We start from the raw sequence: 25694 nt of genomic DNA, 5'->3' as shown, positions 1-25694 counted from the left end.
TCTATGATTAACCTAGGACAAAAGTTCGGCGCAACTTCGTGTGCCGAAGGGCCTGTTCTGTGCTGTATTTCTCTATCTATCTATCTTAACTGGTCCCAGACTCCGGGACTTGGAATCTTGGGACTGCTTGTAGTCCCAGTCCTGGTCCTTAATGCCACAGTGCTGCTAGGAGTACAGAGCTGCTGGTTGATTAGATTGGCCAGTACACTCCAAGACAGGAAGTCTCAAGACACCCCAGCCAATTAATGTTCTTCAGAGTTGCTGTGGGGGGGGGTGGGGGGGGGGGGGGGGGGGGGGGGGGGGGTGTTCCCTGGGACAGGTCGGGTAACCCCACTATCTAACTCACCATTTCAGGTCTGTGACCTTTCATCCGAACTGGAAGAAGTTACAAATGTAACAGAGTTGCTGCTGCTTCAACCGAAGATGAAGATATACTTCAAAAAACAGTGAACAGTTACCAATTCTATTTTCCTCAGCAATTGAAAGCTAATTTGGATAATTTGGTCGGCGCATTTATAACAGTTGATAACAGTAAAAACTAATGAAAGTAGTTAATGATTCTTTGAAATATTACAAATTATACTTGGTGCAAAGTCAATCCCGGCAATCAAATTTATTCCACCAACATTTCACAATAACGTGAATAGGCAGATCATTGCCAATCGATACATATTTTTATATTGATCACAATAAATATTGTCAGTTCTTGACTCTCCCATTCCTAGTTGTCACCTTACTCGATCACTGGCGACTATCTTCCCAATCCTTTGCCATTGAGACTTTCGCTCCCAAACGTCCACTTCCTGACCGCCCACATTTCCCAATTGAAATTTGAAACTTGGACAACACTGTTGTTGCAGCAGTCAGCTCGACAAGTCTTACACTTTGACAAGCTCCCTGGTGACATACATCAGGTATGTGCAGCTTGCAGGCTCAATGATCACAAGGTCCGTGCCCAATATTACATGCACATCAAGCCTATCCATTCAGACTCAGAAAATGATACCTGTCTATTTTGGGAGCACTGTCCAGACCAATTACTTAATAACTTGTCTCCATGCCTGCATTGAATTATGCAATCATTCTGCATAATTTGCTTCTAGGATATAGCTAGAACCGTAGTTTATTGTAACATTTTTTAAAAAATAAGCAAAATGGCTTATTTCAAATTGGCCTGTACCAGCTAACGCTGCACAACTGTGGTATTATCACCACTGTAAGAACTGCTGAGCCTTGTGGGGAGAGTGTGTGCAGGAGGTAGCTACAGAGAGTCGAAAGTACAGATAGTGTAAGTGAGAGCAAATCATGGTTTAAACCAGTAGTGGGATTAGCTGTAGATGAGTGTAGTTTAAATGTTATTAATCAACTGTGTGTTCTTTAGGAATATGTGTCGAATCCAATTTAGTAGTGTTCATAAATTTATAGCTTTGTTTAAGTTCAAGCTATTTTGTGGTCCATGTGAACACTACGCCAACCATCCTGAAATAAGCAACACAAAGAACATCACAACATAAGACAAACTTCAGGTGAACATCTTTCAAAAACATCGTGACAGATCTTCAGAAGTGAGGACAATTAAAAAATGAAGTGATAACTGGGTTTGAGCCAGCCTTTCATTTATAATTCTGAGGACATTTTCTCGCCCAAATGATCTGAAAGCCCATCGAGTTCAACTGCCTTGTTGCCTTCATATTGACGATGCTGCCATACTGTTGAAATCATAGAATCATCATGGAATTTACAGTGAAGGAGGCCATTTGGCCCATCGAGTCTGCACCGGACCTTGGAAAGAGCACCCTGCCCAAGCCCACACCTTCACCCTATCCCTGTAACCCAGTCTGCGCATATTTCTAAATGTACATGAAAGATTAAAATTTTCAAAAGGGGCGATTGAGTCCATGTAATTACAAAAGTGTTGTACAATAAACTAATTTGGGACAGGGAAACTCACATGCTACTCTGGAACTTCTTTGTATGTAGAGATCTTTCAGGCATAATTGAAATAAGTCTTATAATTGTTGTAAAATTGAAACAAAGAGAATTTGCAACATACTTGGGCTTGAATTTGAGGAATAATAATTAAACTAACTGCTTCACTGCTGAAGGGACAGGATTGACTCATCCCATCAGTATGATTCACAGCAAAATCAACCCTGCAAATTAATTCAGCTATCATATAAGCGACGTACGAATTCTATTTCAGAGTTGTACGCCTCGCAGTTTTGTATTCATTTAAATCAAGCGCAATTGGCTATATGTAAACTCTTAAATTCCGCTTTGTTTAAGACATACAAAAATGAAAACTTGTAAATTCACTGAAGACATGATTATCTAAAGCCTGTCAGTCATTAGCGAAGTACAGCCAAAGAGATGTCAACCCACCTTGCAGTATTGAGAAGACAAAATAATAACAAACAGCTGACATTCTCTCTTCAGAATTACATATCCGCTGAAGTCGTCACTTCAATCAACCCTTTAAACTTAGATAAAGGTTTCTATGGTTACAGGGTTGAATCCAGCTCACCTCACAGTTTAAATATTAATAGCTGAGTAAGGAGTTAAAGAAAAGAAGAAAGAGAAGCTGTCCAATTTTCACTCTATGATGTAAATATAGCATATTCAGAAAAATTTCATCCGGAACAGATTTTTTCATACAAGTTAAAAATGTCACACATCATACAAGTAATTTCAACAATGTTTAATACTCACTTTGACATTTAATATGGGCGCGATCTATCGAAAATGTTTCTAAGTGTGGTAGCAAGCGGGAACTGCCGTATATTTCCAGGCGGCCAATGCGGTGAGGCCGTCACGGGTATCTAACGTTAATTAGGGCACTTAATGATGCCCCACAGACTTCACGCCAGAAATGACTCTCCCGCCAGCTTATTTGCCTAGACCGTGCTCAGCAGCTCCCTGCTAATGGGGGAACATCTCTCAAACCGATCACGCAGAGCACGCAGCAATGCCACCATGCAAGCCAGCCCCATATTTCGGTGATGCCGACCTGGCTCGACTCTTGGACGTGGTGGAGTCCAGACAGGATATCCTGTTCCCCAGAGGGTGATGGAGGGTCAGCCACAAGGCAGCCGGTGCTGCCTGGGAGACAGTAGCAGTGATTGTCAGCGCGGGGTGTGTCACCAAGGGGACCGCCAACCAGTGCCGCGAGAAGCTAAACGGCCTTCACCGGGCCGCAGGTCAATTGGCATCAGGCCCCTGGTACTGGTCCTTCCTGACAAGCTGCCCCTCCCCCGTTGCCACAGCAGCAGCCCACTCCCCCAGCACAATACCCCGCCTGTGCCCCAGCATACCCTGGCACCCATCTGCGCACCTCACCGATGCCCAACGGCTGTACCACGCTTGATCCCAGCATAACGCTACCCCCACCCTCCGTGATGCATGAAGTGTGTGGCTCACAAAGCTCTCTCATTGTCCCTGCTGGAGAATTCGGCCCACAACAGAAGGGAATGAGCCCAGGTGGACATCAGAGTCCTCACCCTCTATGAGGAAAGGGCCCTTGAGGTTGTGGCGGTGGACGAGGATATATCAATGATCGACGTCAAGCTTGGTCTAGGCTGAAGAGATGAGGATCCATCGGCCTCCACCCAGATGACATGTCACATGCGTGTGTTGTTCATGCCAATTCCAGACATAATGATCCTTCCCTCACTGACCACCTGTCCATTATCCCACAGGATCTCTATCTGATGGTGCCGGCTCATCAAAGACCCCCTGCCTTCTAAGGGAACACCTTGGAGGAGAACTCCGAGGATGCCAGTCGAGGCACCATAGCTGTCATCCCCCACCCTCTACCAGCGCACAGATGCACATCTCGGAGGGCCAAAGCAATGAATAGGCTTCTGGGGCACAAGTTGGCAAGCACCATACAGTTGCTGGTTCACATGAGGCGGAGGCAGAAACATCCAGAGGGGTCAGCAGTAGAAGGTCTGCTGGGTCCCAGTCAGATGCTGAGTCTCTGGATAAGGTTATCCCAGAGCTGTTGCAGACACTAGGGTGCAGCCGTGAAATTCAGAGGGGGATGTCAGCGACACTCCAGTGGGTCCATAGCCGATTGGAGGAGTCTCAAAGGCTACAGGAGCATGAAATGGTGCCGGAAATGCATAGCACCAAGGCCAACACTGCTAGGGTGGCGACCGCGGTGGGTACCTGGAGCACAATGTCAGCAATATGAGTGATGGTGTCCAAGGCATTGCTCAGTCAGTGACGGCCATGGCTGAGCATCTTGACAGCAGGTCCCAGTCACTGGGGGACATGTCCCTGACACAGGTGGACCTTGCCGGGGCACTGCGGAGCATGTCCCAGTCTCAGGTGGGCATTGCCAAGGTGTTCCAAAGAATGTCCCAGTCACTGGGGGCCATGTCCCAGTCTCAGGTGGACCTTGCCGGGGCCCTGTGGAGTATGTCCCGGTTTCAAGCGAGCATTGCCAAGGTGTTCCAGAGCATGTCCCAGTCACTGAGCAATGTGTCAAAGGCACAGGTGAACATAGAGGGGCATCGCCACCATGATGCAGACAATGGGGAGCTGCCAGTGCTGGCAGGGCCAGATGATGCAGGGCATCTGAAGCTCAATCTAGCTGGCCCTCCATCCCAAGGTGACCCCAGGGCCCTGCAGACACCGACTGGTAGGAGTGAGCGCTGTAGGCCAACCTGGAACTGCCCTACAGGGAGGTGATGGTGGTCTCCAGCTGTCTCGAAGCTCCCCTCTCCACTCCTGATAACGGCATGTCTTGGAGTCAGCGGGCAGAACAGGGAGGCACAGTGAGACCTGTGCTGCTGGCATCTGCCGGCATCCTCCAGGCCCAGGCCCTCCAGAGGATGCCCATCAGGGGCATCAAAGGCCACAGGGCGGGGCAAGCAGCAGGTTGCCTCTACATCTGATGTGCATCCTGGGGAGACACCTAGATGCAATGTCAAAGCACAAAAGGCGAAGAAGACTGAGGGGCAGATCACACAGCATAATCAGATAAAGTTGGCATCAAAGTTGTGATTTTACACCCACTCCGCACCCCCACCCCCCCCCCCGCCCCCCATCCCCAGTGGCAGATGAGGTGGACTGCCATTGGCTAGCGGGTTCCACCGATGGCATGGACGGCAAGCCATGGTAAACGCCATTGCCTTCAGCGGAACTGGAAGATCTTGCCGCCAGCTAATGGTGGGCTGCCTCCACCACTGGAAAATTTGCCACAGGGAAGGGGCTGGAAAATCTCGACCCAAAACAAAAAAGCAAAAATCAGGAATCAATTGAAAGCGAATTCAATAAGGAAGCTTTGATGTTGACTAACAGGAAAACGTAGAACTGGAGACAAAATGAGGAAGTTTCAGGTTTTAGACATGAAGTTAAATCCTGTGTGGGATTCATTTTAATGTTTCCCATTTTTAACTTTGTAATCTTTATCAACAATTCCATTAATACTTCCCGTTCCTACAATGCACACATGATGACTATATAAACTCAGCAGAAATTCTTACATAGCGCTGCATGTATTTATCTTGAATTACTATGAGTGATTTAAGGTAGTTTACGGTTTGTGGAAGCCATTATTTAAGTTTTTTTTTTAAACGCTTTAATAGCAGGGAGGTCACTTATGGGGTGGAAATTTGCAAAGACACACACACACCCTCCTCCACCTCCACAAGCAGGTTAGCAAGTAGAAGGGTATAAAAACGGGTGCAAGTGGTGCCATGCCCATTGCCTATCTGCTTCCTCTGGTAATTTACCAGTGGCGCAGGGTGCACAGGATTCACGGCAAGACTTTCATGTGAAACCTGGTGATCTTGTTGTGGGTGGGTAGGAGAAAGCAGAGATGGCAGAGTTGGAGGAGTCAGTGGGGACTGAGGAGGTGCGGACGGCGACAGGGAAGATACAAACGGGTAAAGCACTGGGACCGGATGGGTTCCCAGTGGAATTCTATAAGACGTTCTTGGATAGGCCGGCACCACTCTTGGCGGAACTGTTTGAAGACTCGGTGGCTAAATGGGCGGTCCCGGAAACGATGGGACAGGCATCCACTTCACTGTTGTTAAAAAAGGATAAGGACCCAGTGGAGTGTGGGTCGTACTGATGCCAAAGTGTTGCCGCTGAGGTTGGAGGAGTGCCTTCCGCAGCTGTTGGTGACGATAAAGGATAGGCAGTTGCCCTCGAATGTGCGGCGTTTGTTAAATGTGGTGCTCTCCCACCAGAAAGGGGGAAGCTGGAAGTGGTGGTGGCGCTGGATGCGGAGAAGGCGTTTGATCGAGTAGAGTTGCTTGTTTGCGGTGTTGGAGCGGTTTAGGATTGGGCCTAAGTTTGTAGTGTGGGTCAAATTGTTACATAAGGAATGGAAGGCATGTATTTGTACAAATGAGGTGAACTCGGGATATTCTGCATAGGAGAATGAGACAAGGGTGTCTCGTGTCCCTCCTTTTGTTTGTGCTGGTGTTAGAGACCTTGGCCACTGCGCTGGGGAGCTTGGAGAAGTGGAGGGGGATTGTGAGTGGAGGGGGATTGAGAGGGGAGGGGGTAGTGAGGTGGGAGTCAGGGTGGAGCATAAGGTGTCCCTGTATGCTGATGACCTATTGTTTATTTCTAACCTGGTTCCCATGGTGGGGGATATAATGAGGCTGCTCAGGTGAATTGAGACTTTTTTGGGATATAAACTGAATTTGGAGAAGAGTGAGTGCTTTTTGGTTTCCTCTCCGGGGTGGGACCTGACTTGGTGGGATTGCCGTTTTGTGTGGCGGCTACTAACATCAGGTACCTGGGGGTGCAGATGGTTCGAGACTGGGTCCAGCTCCATAAATTACATTTTATAAGCCTGGTGGGTAGGGTTAAGGCAGATGCGGTGAGGTAGGACATCATCGCCCTGTCACTGGCAGGCTGGGTACAGGTGGTAAAGGTGAATATCTTGCCGTGGTTTCTATTTTTATTCCAGTGTTTACCAGTTTTTTTGTCGAAGGAATTTAGTACGGGGGTGGAATGGTTGATTTTGTTGTTTGTACAGTGGATACTGTAGTGAGGATTCGGAAGACGGTGCTTCAGAGAGGCTGACTGTCTGGGGGTGGGGGGAGGGGTGGGGGGGGGGGGGAGAGTTTGGCTCTTCTGAATCTGAAATATTACTAATGGGTGGCAAACGGCGAGAAGATGTGGAGCTGGGGTGGGAAACCGGAGACGATGTGGGTGAGGATGGAGGTAAGCTCTTGTATGAGGTTGGGTTTCGGGTGCTGGCAATGGCACCACTTCCGTTTGCCGGACGGAAACACTCAGATAGTCCGGTGGTGATAGCCATGCTGAAGATATGGAAGCAGCATTTTAAGTTAAGGCAGGGTCGAAGCTGATGCTGATTTGAGAGAATCTTGTGTTTGAGCCAGCGAGGCTGAGTGCTAGGTTTTGGGGATGGGAGGAGCAGGGGTTGCTGGAAATAAAGGACATATTTTTGGAAGGGCGATTTGCGAGTTTGGAGGTGTTGACGGAGAAATTTGGGATTCCGTAGGGGCAGGCCTTTGGGTATGTGCAGGGGCTTTGCAAGGAAGGTTTTCCCAACTTTTCCAATGACACCTCCCTCCTCGTTGTTGGAGGCGGCGTTATCGGTGATGGGGTTGGCGGGGGGTCATCTCGGCGATTTATGGGAAGGTTTGTGAGGAGGATATAGCATCGCTGAAGGTGGTTAAGGCCAAGCAGGAGGAGGAGCTGGGGGTGGCATTGGAGGACGGGTTGTGATGTGAGATGTTGCGGAGGGTGAATGCCTCAACCTCGTGTGCAAAGCTGGAGTTAATACAGTTAAAGGCGGTGTACCTGACAAGATCGAGGATGGGCTGGTTGTTTGAGGGCGAGGAAAACACTTGCAAGCAGTGTAGGAGAGGTCGGTCAACCATGTACCGGGCAGCATGGTAGCACAAATGGATAGCAATGTGGCTTCACAGCGCCAGGGTCCCAGGTTCGATTCCCCGTTGGGTCACTGACTGTGCGGAGCCTGCATGCTCTCCCTGTATCTGCTTGGGTTTCCTCTGGGTGCTCCGGTTTCCTCCCACCGTCCAAAAGGCGTGCAGGTTAGGTGGATTGGCCATGATAAATTGCCCTTAGTGACCAAAATGGTTAGGGGGGGTTATTGGGTTACGGGGATAGGGTGGAAGTGAGGGCTTAAGTGGGTCGTTGCAGACTCGATGGGCCGAATGGCCTCCTTCTGCACCTTATGTTCTATGTTCTATGTACATTTTTGGGTCATTTTGAGGGTCATTTTTCAGCACCATGTCAGCGATCTTGCACTTGGATTTGGTGCCCAGTCCCCTGGGGGTCATATGTGGGGTGTCAGACGTGCTAGAGCTGCTGACGGGAGCAGGGGCAGGTGTTTTAGCCTTGACCACGCTGATTGCACGCAGGCGGATCCTGTTGGGGTGGAAGTCAGCGTCTCCACCCAATGCCTCGGTATTGCTTGGGGATCTGATGGAGTTTTTATATTTGGAGAAGGTAAAGTTTACCTCGAGGGGAGCGATCGTGGGGTTCCACAAGAGATGGGGTTTGTTTATTCTTCATTTTAAAGAGTTGGTTACTGCCAGCTGCTAGGGAGTGGTGGGGGGGGGGGGGGTAATTCTTTGAGTTTTTAGGGTGTTGGTTGGAAATTAGGTGGGTGGTGTTGTTGTTTTTGTTGTTGTTCTCCTTGTTATTTTGCACTGTTTATTGTTTTTTTTTATGTATAAAATGTTGAAATGTCAAAAACCGAATAAAAATATTTTAAAAAAAGATGGCCTCCACCACCCCCCCACCCAATTGTTCCACAGCAATCTCTTCAATGTCAGCAACTCCCCCTCCCCAACACACAATCACAAAATCTGACCTCTCCAACCCACCCCTCTCCGCAAGCCACGAAGAAAACAAGCACCACCAAACCCCTCCCCCACACACACCCCCTCCCCGCCTCCTTCCTCCACAACTCTTCCCCCCCCCCCCCACTTCACCTTCCTGAACTCGCCTCCTTCGTAGCAGGATGGCCCCACCCGAGACAACTGACCCCCTCCCCCTGAACCAAAGTGCTCTTCCACCCCCACCCTTGCCCACCCAACCCCCACGTGCTTTTTCTACCAGCTGAAGGCCCTGAAAACGGGCAGAAAAGGGCCATAAAAATTCATTCTCAGGCAGGAGCCACCTTATCTGCAACTATTCACTTCACGGCCGCCAGTGTAAGTCTCTTCAGCTGCATTTTATGATCCTCGGCCAGTGTATTTGAATAAAGGGTGCACATAACCTTAGGGCAACACGGTAGCATGGTGGTTAGCATAAATGCTTCACAGCTCCAGGGTCCCAGGTTCGATTCCCGGCTGGGTCACTGTCTGTGCGGAGTCTGCACGTCCTCCCCGTGTGTGCGTGGGTTTCCTCCGGGTGCTCCGGTTTCCTCCCACAGTCCAAAGATGTGCGGGTTAGGTGGATTGGCTATGCCAAATTGCCCGTAGTGTCCTAAAAAGTAAAGGTTGTTTTGGGGGGGTTGTTGGGTTACGTGGGTTTGAGTAGGGTGATCATTGTTCGGCACAACATTGAGGGCCGAAGGGCCTGTTCTGTGCTGTACTGTTCTATAACCATGAGCGGAGGCGAACCTACCACCTCCCTGCCCACATCACCCTGTGGCTACATTATGGGATTGGGTAGGGTGTCAGACAATCAGCCTGCCTTATTGAGGTCCTCAAGTGGATAATTATCTGCCGCTTAAGGGCCTCAATCCTCTTTTGTTCCAATTTTTCATTCAGGTGGAGTAGGCTAGGGAATGACAAGCTGCCATTTATTTGACAGCATGGGCTGCTGTCAGGAAGAAAGAGAGGCTGCCTCCTTTGGAGGGTTCCCCTGTTGTACTTTCCCCTTCTAGAAGCCCGAGCATACCCTCGCCACTAATCCCACTAGCCCCCCATTCCAGCATCTCCAACCTCTGCCTGGCCAAATTGCCTGGACTTACCTTAGAGTACGAGGGATATTGTCTTCATTCCTGGACACTGCTTGTGGTCCCAGCAGTGACTACTACGGTCTTCTGATTCTGCTGGAGAGCTGCCAGTCAAACTGACTCATTAGCACTCAGGGGCCAAAATCGCCCCCCCCCCCCCTCAAGTAATTAAGACCACCCCCAGCATAATATCATTGCTGGATAGCTGGATTTAAAGTCGATGAAGTGCCAGTTAACCGTTCAACTGGGGGCGTGGGTAATCAGTCTCCCATAACTGCAAACAACTATAAACAGCGCAGTAATAATTATGTTCATTATTAGTCACAAGTAACCTTACATTAACACTGCAATGAAATTACTGTGAAAATCCCCGAGTTGCCACATTCCAGCACCTGTTCGAGTACACAGAGGGATAATTCGGAAAGTCCAAATTACCTAACAGCCAATCTTTCAGAATTTGTGGGAGGAAACTGGAGCACTCGGAGGAAACCCACACAGATACGGGGAGAACGTACAGACTCCATACAGTCAGTGACTGAAGCCGGGAATCGAACCTGGCGCTGTTAAGCTAACCACTGTGCTACCGTGCCATCCTTATCAGACTATCTCACAGCAATTAAAGCTCAAATGGAACAAGGCTTTTCCTTGGTAAGATCAAAGGGACTGAAAAGACATGGGCCGGATTCTCCGTCCCGCCACGCCACATTTCTGTTTTAGCCCACTGGCAGGATGCTCCGTTACGCCAGCTGGTCAATGGGGTTTCCCATTATGGGGCAGCTCCACGCCATCAGGAAACCCCAGGCTGCTGGCAGAATGGAGCATCCCGCCGGTGGAAAATTCCGCCCCATGTGTCTGTCGTTACAATTCACAAGCAAAATGCATTTTTCTTTAAAATGCCGATAAATTTAAACAAATAAGAAATTTATACAGCAGCATCCATAAAATTTATGGATTTATGGATCCAGCATTTATTAAAAGAGCCTTTTTGTATGTACACTGACCACAGGGATAAAGATACTTGGAAAAAGACATTATGCTCTGCACATCAAGTGACAGCAATTAGTGTTCCCAGATGATACATTGTGGAGAGGTGTCAAACTAAATGTAAAGCTTCATCTGCTTTGTTCCTGGAGTGTATTTTAACAGCAAATGCAGATGAAGAACTTGTTATAAGCACTTTTGCGACACCCCGAGTTCTCATAATACCTGTCCGTGTGGCCTTTCAGCATGAGAATATGAGAATTAATGTGGAATCTGAAAGGGAGTTCTGGGCTGCTGAATCCATGTCCACTGACATAAAATGAGACTGTCCAAACTTATTTCACTTGTAACTTATAAAAACCATCACAGAAAATTACTGTTGCCGCTCTCTTTTTCTCTATTTCTCACACAGATCTTTGAATATGCCGAATACAAGCCACAGCGCGAATAAGAGTTCAGAAATTGCCAATTAAATATCTGCCTAACTTGTGCATTTTCTTTTTGTGTATGTGCTATAAACATTACAAGAGGCCAGAGCTAGATATTTTTTTAAATCTATGAACATACCTTAGGTTAATAGTCAATGTTTGCTCCTCCGACTTTAGCAGATCACCAACAGCAAATGTAGCAGAGCCCAGGAAGCTTCGCTGCAAGGCAGAGGGGGAAAAAAAGTCTTCATTAGTTCCAAAATCCATAAGCATGACAGCTTCATCTCAATGCCTGTAAATCTGTCTTAGCTTACAAGATAGTGAGAGTGAAGAAGGAAACAGCTGGATAGATCCATTATCCTGCAGAATTTGCCAGGAGATCAGTGACATTGCTATCAATAACGCTCAGCTTAATTTTCTTCTCGACAACAGGCTATCTTTTTTCATTAAACACAATACAAGCTTGTGTGGCAAAACAGTAAACAAGTAATAGAAATTTAACATTTTATTTTGACGCAGGAAAAAATAAGGAAATATCAGTCCAGACAGGTACTAGGTTCATATTATAAGTCATCTATCTGGAAAGTTGGAGGACTGTCATTTTTATTTTAGTCTCAGGAATCAATTTTGCCTCACCAGCTGTTCCTGTCATGTGAAGGGCAGGCCACAAGCGGATTATTCAACTGTAGAGAGCATTATTGCCATTGCCGATTTTCATCCTATCCCCAAAAAATAAACGTTCCGTCCAACAGGACTTAGGATCAGAAATTAGTCATTTTTCTCAAGGCCGGTTCTGTTGTCCTAGCTCAGAACAGCAGACGATCAGGATTGAACCACAGACCTTCTGAATCTGTATGCTACAGATACTCACAAAATTAATGAGCTAAGCTATCATGATTGCTATGCCATTAGCAACAGTAGTCCACACTGAGCTTCCATCTCCATTAAAAGATGACAGGACTAAATTAGTTATCAGATCTGGCTTTGCAGAACTTAGCAATATGTTACAGTGACAGCATGTAATACATCATTGTCTTGAATTAAACTGACATTCAGTCTGTCTCTGCAAAAGTGAAGGGGTACACATCATGTAGTATTATGACCCAAATGGTCGGCTACAATTCTTGCTTTTGAACTCCAAAACTAAATAGGATTTGAAAAGGATGTCTAAAATCCAATCTCCAGATTCAAATTCAAAGGACAGTTTTGTTGATAATTTGCATGATTCTAACTGAGGCAACATCACCAGGTTAGCCTATCGAGCTTGCTCCACCATTCAGCAAGATCATGGCTGACCAAATTGTGGTCTCAATGCCACTTTCCTGCTGGTGTCCCGTAACTCTGACTCCCTTGTCAATCAAAAATTCATCCAACTCAGCCTTGAATATAGTACGTGAACCAGCCCCCACTGCTCTCTGTGGAATAGTGTTCCTAAAATCAACAACTCTCTGATGGGCGAAGTTCCTCCTCATCTCCATCTTAAATGGGAGATCCCTTATGTTTAAACTGTGTCCCAAGTTCTAGGTTCTCCCATGAGAGGAAGTATGATTTCAGCATCTACTCAGTCAAGCTCCCGAAAAAATCTTATATATTTCCATAAGATTGTTCTCATTTGTCGAAAACTCCATGGGGGGAGGGGGGGGGGTTTGCACCTCCCGCCATGTATTTCAGAGTTGCAGAGGTAGTCCGCCATTGGCTGGTGACAGGATCTACTCGTCCTACAGTTGTCAACGGGGTTTCCAATTTTATACACACCCCACCTTCGGGAATCCCATGGAGGGGGTTCGCCCAGTGGGACCAGATGATTCCGCTGAAGAGGACAACTGAAAAATTCCAGCCCATGAGAACATGCCTAACCTGCCCAACCTTGTCTTACAAGGACAACACCCTCGTCCCATGAAGTAGTCAATGAACCTTCTCTGAATTGCTTCCAACGCAACTATATTGTTCCTTAAGTAAGGAGACCAAAACTACATAACACTCAAGGTGCAGTCTTACCAATGGCTTGTAGAGTTGTGTGGTGAATGTAATATATAGAGGTATATATGTTAATTCACACTGCCTTTGTAAGCGCAGTAGTGCCATCCTACCACTAGGGGGAGTAGTGCTGGGAACACTCAGGAACTTGTACTGGGCTCCACCCTTGGCTCCGCCCACGACTCCTCCCCCTAGTGCAGCTGTATAAATATCCTTGTCCAGAGTCAGCCTGAGTTCACTACGAGTTCATCTATGGGTAACAGGCTGGCTCTGAAGTAAGTCGATTAAAGCCTAGATTCATATCGGGAACACGTGTCTGGTGAATTGATGGTTCCATCAATTTAATCGACTTAAGAACAGTAAAGATCGATTATGGAATCGGCCCTCAAGCCTGGACGCTGGATGCAGAGGCTAAATAAATCTTCTCCCACTGGATGCGGTGCTTCAAGGCCTACCTGGCAGAAGCGAGCACAGCCAAAATGGCAGAGGATCAGAAGCTAAGTCTACTGCTCGTGAGGGTGAGCCACAGAATCTCTATGCAACTAAACTCGGCCAGTTCAAATACTGCGGCGCTAGCAGTTCACGATAAAATTTATGTAAGGCCATTAATTTTTTTTTATAAATGTTTTTATTCAGTTTTCATATTTTATATTGAACAAATTACAAATTGTTGGGAGAGAAAAAAAAACAAACACGCAAAAATTAACATACATATTTACAGGTAAGCATCTTCGTAGTAGTAACTGCGCCCGCCCCCCCCCCCCCCTCTCAACATGTTTATTTAGTTTGGTTTTGGGCCTTAGCTAGCCATCGAACCCCCGTACCGAACCTGTAGCCCCCCCCCTCCCGCTACCTTCCCCCGACTATTCTTCCTCTTGTACATTGGCCACAAATAGGTCCCGGAACAGTTGCATGAATGGCTCCCACGTTCTGTGGAAGCCGTCGTCCGACCCTCGGATGGCAAATTTGATTTTCTCCATTTGGAGAGATTCCGAGAGGTCGGACAGCCAGTCCGCAGCTCTGGGCGGTGCTGCTGACCGCCAGCCAAACAGGATTCTACGGCGGGCGATCAGGGAGGCAAAGGCAAGGGCGTCCGCCCTCCTCCCCAGGAATAGATCTGGCTGTTCTGAAACCCCGAAGACCGCCACTATCGGGCATGGCTCCACCATCACTCCCACCACTTTGGACATAACCTCGAAGAAGGCTGTCCAGTACTCCACGAGTCTGGGGCAAGACCAGAACATGTGGGCGTGGTTGGCCGGGCCTCTTTGGCACCGTTCACATCTGTCTTCCACCTCCGGGAAGAACCTACTCATACGGGTTCTTGTTAAGTGGGCTCTATGTACCACTTTTAGTTGCGTCAGGCTGAGCCTTGCGCACGTGGAGGTGTGTAAGGCCATTAATGAAGTTTACGCTCGCCATGTGTTCACGACTCGCCGCCAGAAGCCTACCGAATCACTTGCCGAACTCCTAAGGGAACTCAATAATTTGTCCAATGACTGTAATTACCAAGCGGTTACCGCGGCTGAACACAGGGAATTGGCGGTACGCGATGTTTTTGTAGCGGGCCTCAGGTCTAACTATGTGCGGCAACGACTGCTGGAAAAGGGGGCCCAGGACTTAGAAACAACTGTGGAAGCTGCTACCACGATGGAGTTCTCCTTCCGCAGCCTTAACTCGTTCCCCGCAGACCCCGCAACCCAATCATGGGCCCCCGACCAGCGAATCCCCCAGGCCTGTGCTACGCGGCCGCCCAGACACCATGCTGCCCCAGCCAGCCACTATGCTGCCCCAGCCAGCCACGATGCTGCTCCAGCCTGCCATTTCTGCGGCCAGAATCAGCACCCGCGGCAGCACTGCCCAGCCCGCAATGCGACCTGCAGCAGCTGCGAGCGAAGAGGCCATTACGCAAGAGTGTGCCTTGCTAAAAGGGCCCCAGCTTCCAACTCCCCAGCGACTCGCAGTAATCGCTCCCCTCACTTGCAGGCCCGCGGGGCCCGAAACGCTGCGGCCTATGCCCCGACTCCGCCCCCTCCAGCCACGTGCGAGCCATGTAGGCTGCCATCTTGGAAAACCTCCACCACGTGGCCGGCCACGTGCGACTCATGGGGGCCGCCATCTTCCCCGCCGCCCGCCACGTGCGACCCACGGGCCCGATCGGCATCTCCGCGCTCGGACAACTCTGCGGAAGAATTCGAATATGAACTCAGAGGGCAGTCATCACGGGGCCACTCCAGCACAGCTGATCGAGCATCTGACTACCCGCAACTCAGCGCAGTCACCCTGGACCAATCACGACCAAAGAATCTACGAAACTCGATGGCAGAGGTCCATATCAACGGGTACAAAACGCCATGCCTCTTCGACTCCGGGAGCACGGAGAGCTTCATACATCCAGACCTGGTAAGACGCTGTTCGCTCCCCGTTTTCCCCGTGCAGCAAACTATCTTGCTCGCTTCAGGCTCCCATTCGGTCCAAATCCAGGGGCGCACCGCCGCGACACTCACAATCTGAGGCGCTAGCTACTCGAAATTTAAACTCTACGTTTTTCCCGAACTCTGCGCGCCACTCTTATTAGGCCTAGACTTCCAATGCAACCTCAAGAGCCTCACCCTCAGCTTCGGAGGGCCCCTGCCCCCACTCACGATCTGCAGCCTCGCTACGCTACGAATTCCCCCTCTCTTCTCTTTGCCAATCTCACTAAGGACTGTAAACCCGTAGCCACTCGTAGCAGGCGGTATAGCCTGCAGGATAGGGTATTTGTCAGAGCAGAGGTCCGAAGGCTACTCAGTGAGGGGGTTATAGAGGCCAGCAATAGTCCCTGGAGAGCTCAGGTGGTGGTCGTTAAGACCGGGGGAAAATTCCGTATAGTGGTCGACTACAGTCAGACCATAAATAGATTTACGCTCCTCGACGCGTATCCCCTTCCCAGGATTGCAGACATGGTAAACCAGATCGCCCAGTACCGGCTCTTTTCCACGGTGGATCTGAAGTCTGCATACCACCAGCTCCCAATCCGCTCGGAGGACCGCCACTACACGGCATTCGAGGCCGATGGCCGCCTCTTCCATTTCCTCTGGGTCCCTTTCGGCGTCACTAATGGGGTCTCGGTGTTCCAACGAGCAATGGACCGAATGATGGACTAGCACGGGCTGCGGGCCACGTTTCCGTACTTGGACAATGTCACCATCTGCGGCTATGACCAGCAGGACCACGACGCCAACCTCCACCGTTTTCTCCAGAAGGCACAGAAACTGAACCTCACGTACAACAAGGAGAAATGTGTTTTCCGCACAACCAGACTAGCCATCCTCGGCTATGTCGTGGAAAACGGAGTCCTGGGCCCCGACCCGGACCGTATGCGCCCCCTCTTAGAACTGCCTCCCACTCATTGTCCCAAGGCCCTCAAACGGTGCTTGGGATTTTTTCCTACTACGCCCAGTGGGTCCCTCAATATGCGGACAAAGCCCGCCCACTCTTTAGGACCACACGATTTCCCCTGTCAGCCGAGGCACGCCAGGCCTTCGACGGCATCAAGGAGGACATCGCCAAAGCGGCCATGCGGGCGGTGGATGAGTCCAACACATTTCAGGTAGAGAGCGACGCCGCAGAGGTAGCTCTTGCAGCCACGTTAAATCAGGCAGGGAGACCAGTTGCATTTTTCTCCCGTACCCTCTCCGCTTCAGAACTCCGACACTCCTCAGTCGAGAAAGAAGCACAAGCCATTGTGGAGGCTATCCGTCACTGGAGGCACTACCTCGCAGGTAGGAGGTTCACCCTCATCACCGACCAAAGATCGGTTGCCTTCATGTTCGACAACTCGCAAAGGGGCAAAATAAAAAATGACAAAGTTCTGAGGTGGAGGATCGAACTCTCCACCTACAATTACGATATCAAATATCGACCCGGGAAGCTCAACGAGCCTCCAGATGCCCTATCCCGCGGGACATGCGCCAGCGTGCAGATCGACCGATTAAAAGTCATCCACAATGACCTCTGCCACCCGGGGGTCACCCGGCTCGCCCACTAAATCAGGGCCCGAAACCTGCTCCAACGAGGAGATAAAAGCGATCACCAAGGACTGCCCGATCTGTGCGGAGTGCAAACCGCACTTCTATAGACCAGACAGGGCCCACCTGGTCAAGGCTTCTAGGCCCTTTGAACGCCTCGCGATTGATTTCAAAGGGCCACTCCCCTCAACTAAAAAGAACGTTTACTTCTTAAACGTCGTAGACGAGTTCTCCCGTTTCCCATTCGCTATCCCGTGCCCCGAGATGAACTCCCACACAGTCATTAGGGCCCTGCATATCATCTTCACCCTGTTTGATTTCCCCAGCTACGTTCACAGCGACCGGGGTTCGTCCTTCATGAGCGACGAGCTGCGTGAGTACCTGCTCGACAAGGGCATTGCCTCGAGCAGGACTACCAGCTACAACCCCAGGGGGAACGGGCAGGTGGAAAGGGAGAACGCGACGGTCTGGAAGACCGTCCTACTGACCCTCCGGTCCAGAAAGCTCCAAGTCTCCCAGTGGCAGGAAGTCCTTCCAGACGCGCTCCACGCTGTTAGGTCCCTTTTGTGTACGGCGACCAACCAGACCCCTCACGAGAGGCTCTTCATTTTTTCCAGGGGCACTACCACGGGGGTCTCACTTCCGGCATGGCTGAGGACGCCGGGCCCCGTACTTCTGAGAAAACACGTCAGGGCGCACAAAACCAACCCCTTTGTTGAAAAGGTGCACCTGCTCCACTCCAACCCCCAATACACATTCGTCAAGTTCCCTGATGGCCGTCAGGACACTGTATCCCTCCGGGATCTGGCACCCACCGGATCCAGCGCCCCCCCTACCCCCACAGAAGGATCTCTCACCCCACACCCCATGCTGCCGCCCCCTCGCGCTCCCGAGCCCACGAGCTCGCTCCACCAGTTCCGCGCCCCCGCGCCGGCCAGCCCCCAGCGCCCCCAGTCCCCGGTCGAACCAGGAGAGTATGAAGCTCGGATACAACCCTCCCTGGAGTCCGCCATCATACCCCAGAACACAACACCCATCCAGCCACTGCAAGAGGCTGCAAACCCGGTGCTCCGCAGATCACAGCGGACAATTCGACCACCGGACAGACTGACTTTATAGACCACCACCCCTGCCGGACTTGATTTTTTTTGCAAGGGGTGAATGGTAATATATAGAGGTAGATATGTTAATTCATACTGTCTTTGTAAGCGCAGTAGCACCATCCTACTACTAGGGGGAGTAGCGCTGGGAGCACTCAGGAACTTGTACTGGGCTCCACCCTTGGCTCCGCCCACAACTCCTCCCCCTAGTGCAGCTATATAAATACCCTTGTCCAGAGTCAGCCTGAGTTCACTACGAGTTCATCTACGGGTAACAGGCTGGCTCTGAATTAAGTCGATTAAAGCCTAGATTCATATCGGAAACACGTGTCTGGTGAATTGATGGTTCCATCAAGTTGTAGCAAAATTTCCCTACTTATATGCTCCATCCTCCTTGCCATAGATGTCAAATCTTTTTTTGCCTTCCCACTTACCTGCTATTTCAATTCCAATTCTCTTGTCGCACCTAGTGGTTCACGAAGGCAAGGTTTTTCAAAGTCAGGGTCACGGCCCGGGGGTCGGTCATGAGTGTCAGGAGGGTCGAGGCATTCCCGATCGCAGGAGAAGCGCCCAACAGCTGCCATTCAAGAATGCCGGCCATCCGGCACATGGGTGCTTCCTCAGGTGGCTCGGGAGTGGGCAGGCCCTGATCCAGTGGGGCAGACCACCTCCTCCTGTTTTCAGCTCGCTGTCCCAGAACCAAATTTCTTTTGTAAAACTAAAAGTGGCAGCACCGAGCAGGTCACACGCCCAGCACGTACACTGATATCACGCACCCTATACATCTGTGTTTTCGGTGCAAAATCATAGAGAAGTGATTCCTCCAATTTGTGCCTGCCAGCAAGCAAGGAAACAAGACAGTGAAGAATTGAAAATTAATCGTTTTGAAATGATGAAGAGGAGGTCAGAGACACAAACAGGGCTGCAACTAAATCTGCTGGAGAGAGCTGCTCACGACAGTACAAAGCGGGACAAAGCAGTGCCAGCATGAGCTGATCGGGAGAGTCCATGGCAGAACAAAGCAGTGAGCTCCAATGCCTCTGGTGAACAACCCATTAAGTTGGAGGTGTGGGCGCTGGCAATAGCGCCACTCTCGTTTGCCACGCTGAATTTATGGAGGCAATTTCAGCAGCACTTTAGGTTAGCGGCAAGGCTGAGGTTGATGCCGATCCAAGGAAATAGTGGGTTTGAGCCGGGGAGGATCTATGTGAAGTTTCGGGGATTGGAGGAAAGAGGTGTGAAGGAGATGAAGGACTTGATTTTGAAAGGGCGGATCGCATGTTTGGGGGAGTTGAGGACACTTGGGTTCCCGCGTGGGGAGGGGTTTGAGATACATACAGGTAAGGGACTTTGCGAAAAAGATCTTTCCAGCTTTTCTGGGTAGCACCTTCTCCCTCGTTGCTAGAAGAGGTGTAGTTGGTAATGGGGTTGGAGGGAGGTGTCCTCTCGGTGATGGCTAGGTGTCTCTGGAGGGGGTCAAGGCCAAGTGGGAGGAGGAGCTGGGGATGGCGCTGGAGGAGGGATTGTGGTCCGTGATTTTGTGGGGGGGGGGGGTAAATGCCTTGTGTGCGACATTGGAGTTAATTCAGCTAAAGGTGGTAAACAGAGCGCACTTGACAAAGTCGAGGGCGAACCTGCTGTTTGAGGGGTAGAGGATATTTGTGAACGGTGTGATGGGGCCCAGCTAATCACGTGCATATGTTCTGGTCCTGCCCAAAGTTGAAGATATTTTGAAGGTCATTCTTCAGCACCATGTTGGCGGTTTTACATGTGAACTCGGACTCGGGTCCCCTAGGGCCCATATTTGGGGTGTCACACCTGCTGGAGTTGCAGATGGGAGTGGGGGCAGATGTTTTGGCCTTTGCCTCGCTGATCGCTCACAGGCAAGGTGGAGGTCAGCGTCGCCACCCTGTGCCTCGGCTTGGCTGGCGGATCTAATGGAGTTCCTGCATTTAGAGAAGGTGAGGTTTGCCCTACGAGGGGCAAATGAGGGGTTCAACAATAGATGCGGTTTGTTTATTCTGCATTTCAGGGAGCTAGTTCCCATTAACTGTTTGGGGGGGGTCAGGTTGATTGGGGAGACGGGGTAGTGGGTTGGGTTTATTATATTTTATTTTGTGTTGTTATGTTTTGTAAATGATAAATGTTAAAAACATGAATAAAAAATACTTTAAACAGAGAACTCATTAAGAATAAGCTGAAATCTGGAACAATACAGTATAAATATGATTCCTTGAGGTATGGCTTTATTAATTGTGCCAATGCAAATCAGGATGCAAAGCCGGGGTCGGGATTCTCCGTTTCTGAGACTAAAGGCTGGATTCTCCTGCCCCGTCCGCCGCAAGAACGCCATGGGCAAGCCGCATACAGAGGAGAACTCCATTGACCTTGGGAGGGATTATCCAGTCGCCCGGCGGACGCGGCCCGGAGAATCCCGCCCAAAGTGTTGTCAGTGATGCAGAATTCGTGGACTTTCATGACAGCAAAACTGGTGCTGAACTTGGATCGATTCAGCAACTGTGGCGGGGCGAGCACGGGCACCACATGGAACACAATCGATTCCAATAAAAAACTGTGCGGGATTGGCCGGGTCTGTGACACTCGGGAGGCTGACAAACTGCAGTCGTACATACACATTACAATCCCAACACACACTCATCCCAACCAACAAGATGACACTGGTTATGCTGGAGTGCGCCCATACAGCTGATGTGCCAGCTGGGGCCAGAGGGCACCTAGTGGGGGGGGGGGGGGGGGGGGGGGGGGGGGGGGGGGGGGTGGCCTCAGGAGACACCTGTACGACCCATGGCCCTAAGTTCATAGTGGGGTGACAGCGGTGTGCGCAGCTGCATGGCTGCCTTTCCGGCTGCGGCAATGGTGTTCCGTATCCGTCCACCCCGACCCCACAGCCCACTTCCTGGCAAAACGCCCCCCCCCCCCCCCCCCCACCCATCTCAGCCCTGGCAAAAGCCCCCCAGCCAGCGGGACAACTATCAGCAAACTAAGACGATGTTGGACACCTTCCGTCCCCCCTCTCTCTCCCTCAGGAGCCACCACATCGGTTTCACTATTTTGAAAGCGCAAGTGAACCGCACCGTCGGAAACTTGGCCCATCGGAGGCAGAGTATTGCAGAGGCTCCGGAGAATGCCGGGTCAGGCCCGCTAAAAATATGCAAATAGTGTCTATTGTGCGTGCGTTCTGGACCGCATTGATGCCTCTGTCGAGGTGACGCGATTTTAGTGTCGGAATCTATTGTCCGCCTGATTGTGTTTTGTAATTTCGGCAACAGCCACCAGAGAATCCTGCCCCGAGTGTTTTATATGCAGGGACGTACTGGCAGTTGAAAGTTTAAAATCCCCAAAACCTCAAAGGCGTTTTTAAGACTAAGCATGGCAGTTCGAGGACAAATCTCTTGATTTTTTTCAAAGAATGCAACGAGAACTTAAATCATCAGCTGAAGTCCACAGCAGAAATGTAACATTGAAAGGTGAGCAAAATTGTGTGTTGCGATGGTCAACCGGCGTGGGACCCGAAGATCGGCCAATTGGCAAAAGTGGGTCCCGGGGAAACAGTTTGGAAAACATTGCACTCTGGCTAACTTTCGTCTGTTTCCATAACTAGTAATTCCCGGAACAGGCGAGGCAGTGGTGTTGGGGTATTGTCACTAGATTAGTAACTAGTGACCCAGGGCAATGCTCTGGGGACCTGGATTCAAATCCCACCATGGCAGATGGAGAAATTTGAATTCAATAAAAATCTGAAATTAAAAGTCTAATGATGACCATAAATCACTGGATAAAAGCAAATTACTGCGGACGCTGGAATCTGAAACGAAAGAGAAAATTACACCTTTCCTTCACCTCGCTCCTCTTTGCTCCCCCTCCCCCCACATCTACAGTTCATCCTCTGATGTTAGTTTCCCTGCTGTTTGACCTTTCACATCCTTAGGGCAGCACGGTAGCATTGTGGATAGCACAATTGCTTCACAGTTCCAGGGTCACCGGTTCGATTCCGGCTTGGGTCACTGTCTGTGCAGAGTCTGCACATCCTCCCCGTGTGTGTGTGGGTTTCCTCCGGGTGCTCTGGTTTCCTCCCACAGTCAAAGATATGCAGGTTAGGTGGATTGGCCATGATACATTGCCCTTAGTGTTGGGTGGGGTTACTGGGTTATGGGGATGGGGTGGAGGTGTTGACCTTTTGTAGGGTGCTCTTTCCAAGAGCCGGTGCAGACTCGATGGGCTGAATGGCCTCCTTCTGCACTGTAAATTCTATGATATGATAAGTTCCATAGTCTATCACCACTAGTATATAGCTTGAGGAGCGCCATGGCTAACCAGGAGTCTCTCTGTTCTTACCGCCAACCATTAGTGTGCTGGAAGGATTTGCAGGTTGATACACTCAACCTGTTTCACCACGTTATGAACGCACGTTCCTTGGCCTTAATTCCTGGGATGGGATTCGAACCCGGAGTTTCTGGCTGTGTTTCTACCCACTGTGCCACAAGACATCCTATTACTTGCGATAGCGGTATGCAAATTTTTTATGATTCTCTCTGCACTGCAGCAATCTGTAGTCTCTCTCATTTAATAATATTTTGGTTTCTACTCTTGCTGCCAAAATGGACAACCTCATACATTACTACATTATACTCCATCTGCCAATATTTTGTCCACTGACCTAACCCATCTATATCCCTTTACAGACTCTTTGTTCTCTCTGAGGACTGCCATTAACACTCTTTCCCCTTGGTTTCTGTGGCCATTAGCACCAAGTTTCCCTGGGTTTCTATGGCTATGACTCATCTTTCATTCTCACTCTACGGTATAAATATTTCCCACTTTCTGTCTGTTAGCTTTGACAAAGAGTCATCGGACTCAAAACGTTAGCTCTTTTTCTCCCTACAGATGCTGCCAGACTTGCTGAGATTTTCCAGCATTTTCTCTTTCGGGCGAAGGGGCTTCCAGGATTTAACAGGGCCAAGGCGGTGTTGTACCGAAGGAAGATTCAGTTTGGGGTGCTGAACTCGGTAAAATTGTGGGTCACATTCGAAGACCGGGATGTCCAGGTCCCGGCAAGCACTGGGACATCAAGGAGTGCCCTACACTAATAGGAAGAGATTCCACTCCCTGAATGTTCTTATTGTGTGCGACCGCCACTTCAGAATCATTCACGTGTGTGCCCGCTACCCTGGGAGTGTGCATGACAGCTTCAACCCAGTTTCTTCGAGGACCACCCAGAATGACGGATTCGTTCATAGGGCACAAGGGTTATCCGCTGAGGTCATGGCTGATGGTGCCGATGTAGAGGCCTGAGACCGAGGCGAAGATTAGATACATGGGTGCCACCCATGCTGCAGTTGCGCGGTACATCATGCTGCTCAAAATGCGGGTCCGATGTCTTTTCACTCTGGTGGTGCTTTGCAGTGCATTCCCCAGAGGGTCTCCCACTTTGTGGTGGTCTGCTGTGCCCTCCACAATCAGCGCCTTCAGCAAGCGCTGGAGGACGAGCTGGAGGAGGTGCCGGAGGATGGAAGACATGCAGCAGAAAGGATCTGACATGCCAGGATGATTAGGGAAGCCCTCATCGTCTCCAGATTGTCTTTGGACGAGGCTGTGTCCGTCAGCTCAACCACCACCATTTTCCCTCCCCCCATCCCTGCATTCTCCTCCCACCATTTCCCACACCCTATCCTTACTTCCCCCTTCCGCCCTTTCCCCTCCCCCAATCCACTCTCTCCCAAATCCCCCTGCACTCTCCCCCTTTTTAGCGGGGAACAGCAGAGGCACGAGTCAGGAAAATCAGATGGCAAAGGGAACCAGTAATGTTGAGAATCTCATGGGGGTTCATTTTGGAACTAATTTTGCCATTGCATACGGGCTGCAATCTCGCAATGTGGCCGACGTGAAACACCCCGCAAAATGCACCGGAGTCCGGACTTCTAACTTTTTCTGTTGAATCACACCGTGAATCCAAAAACTGCCCATAGATCATAATTACTGCAAAAGACACTTCACAAAGATCTGAAGTGAGGTCAGGTAGTCCTGGTCACCTGCTGACATCTGTCAAATTGTATATGATGCATTTAGGATAATAGAATCATCCATCTCCTTTCAAATTTATCATTGAATCTGATTCCACCAGCCATTCAGGCAGTGCATTCCAGATCATAAAATTTATTCTCACCTTTCCTCGGTTTTGTTTGCTCATTATTTTAAAATTGTGTCTTCTGGTTACCTAATGTCCTTCTAATGGAAACAGTTAATCCTTGTTTACTAAATTAAAAAGCTTAATCATTTATTAAATATTTACCTCTATTAAATCTCCCCTTAAACCTATCTGCTCAAAAGAGAATAATCCGGGCAGCACGGTGGCGCAGTGGATAGCACTGCTGCCTCACGGCGCTGAGGACCTTGGTTCAATCCCGTCTCTGGGTCACTGTCAGTGTGGAGTTTGCACTTTATCCCCATGTCTGCGTGGGTGTCACCCCCACAACCCAAAGATGTGCAAGGTAGGTGGATTGGCCATGCTCAATTGTCCCTTAATTGTAAAAAAGTAATTGGGTACTCTAAATTTATCTTAAAAAAGAATAATCCCAGCTTCTCATCCTCAGAGCACAATTGAAGTCTGTAAGAAGGCCGAAGCAGTCGTCTTGACCATTTATAGACTTTTTATATTATGTTTACTGTTGAAGGCAACAATCGAGATGCCACTTTGTACTAATATCACTTAGCCAAAGAGTTTTGCATTCTGCATCTTCTAATCACTTACATGTATTAATTAAGAATTACTGCATAATTAGCAATCAATCAGAAACAGATGATTGAACAAGTAATGTACCTCAATTAAGTTGTAATTGAAGAATTAATAATTAAGCAGTTGCTAAGACTGTGTTAAATTCTAAATTCTAATAAGTATTAAAATGCTGCTGTAAGATTCAAGCATTGGATGAGAATCGAATCAGATTCAGGGCGTGATTCTCCGGCCATGCTCTCGCTTGAGCGCAATGCGGCCGGAGAATACCGGGAGAGGCTTGCAACGAGCGTCCCGACAAGCACCATGCCCCCCCGGGATTCTCCGAAGTCCTGGCAAATAGCCGGGACCGAATGATGCTCGCGTAAGTAGGTTGTACACCTACGTACGACCTACCTGCGCAGGTTCCACCGGCCTCCCTCGATTCTCCGTAGCCCTCTAAATTTAACACTTTCAAATATATATCCAGCTCTCCTTTGAAACCTCCTGTGGAATCCGTCTCCACCACTCTCCAAGGCAGCGCAT

The 25694-nt window shown here is 49.6% G+C and overlaps 1 protein-coding gene across 6 annotated transcripts in view; it reads right to left on the bottom strand.

The window, feature by feature from the left end:
* inpp4b (inositol polyphosphate-4-phosphatase type II B) overlaps positions 1-25694 on the bottom strand; it is a 1043608-nt gene that overhangs the window by 381070 nt on the left and 636844 nt on the right. For 5 of the 6 annotated variants that reach the window (XM_038792440.1, XM_038792442.1, XM_038792441.1 and 2 more), the window contains one exon: positions 11471-11550. The exons of the other annotated variant lie outside the window; for it this stretch is intronic. In XM_038792440.1, the coding sequence (XP_038648368.1) occupies positions 11471-11550 (80 nt within the window). The remainder of the gene's footprint in view (positions 1-11470; positions 11551-25694) is intronic. 6 annotated transcript variants of the gene reach the window in all.

Source organism: Scyliorhinus canicula, chromosome 3, assembly GCF_902713615.1.
Source record: "Scyliorhinus canicula chromosome 3, sScyCan1.1, whole genome shotgun sequence".
Lineage (NCBI taxonomy): Eukaryota > Metazoa > Chordata > Chondrichthyes > Carcharhiniformes > Scyliorhinidae > Scyliorhinus > Scyliorhinus canicula.
The sequence above is the reverse complement of the archived record's forward strand: the minus strand, read 5'-3'. Positions and strand labels throughout refer to the sequence as shown.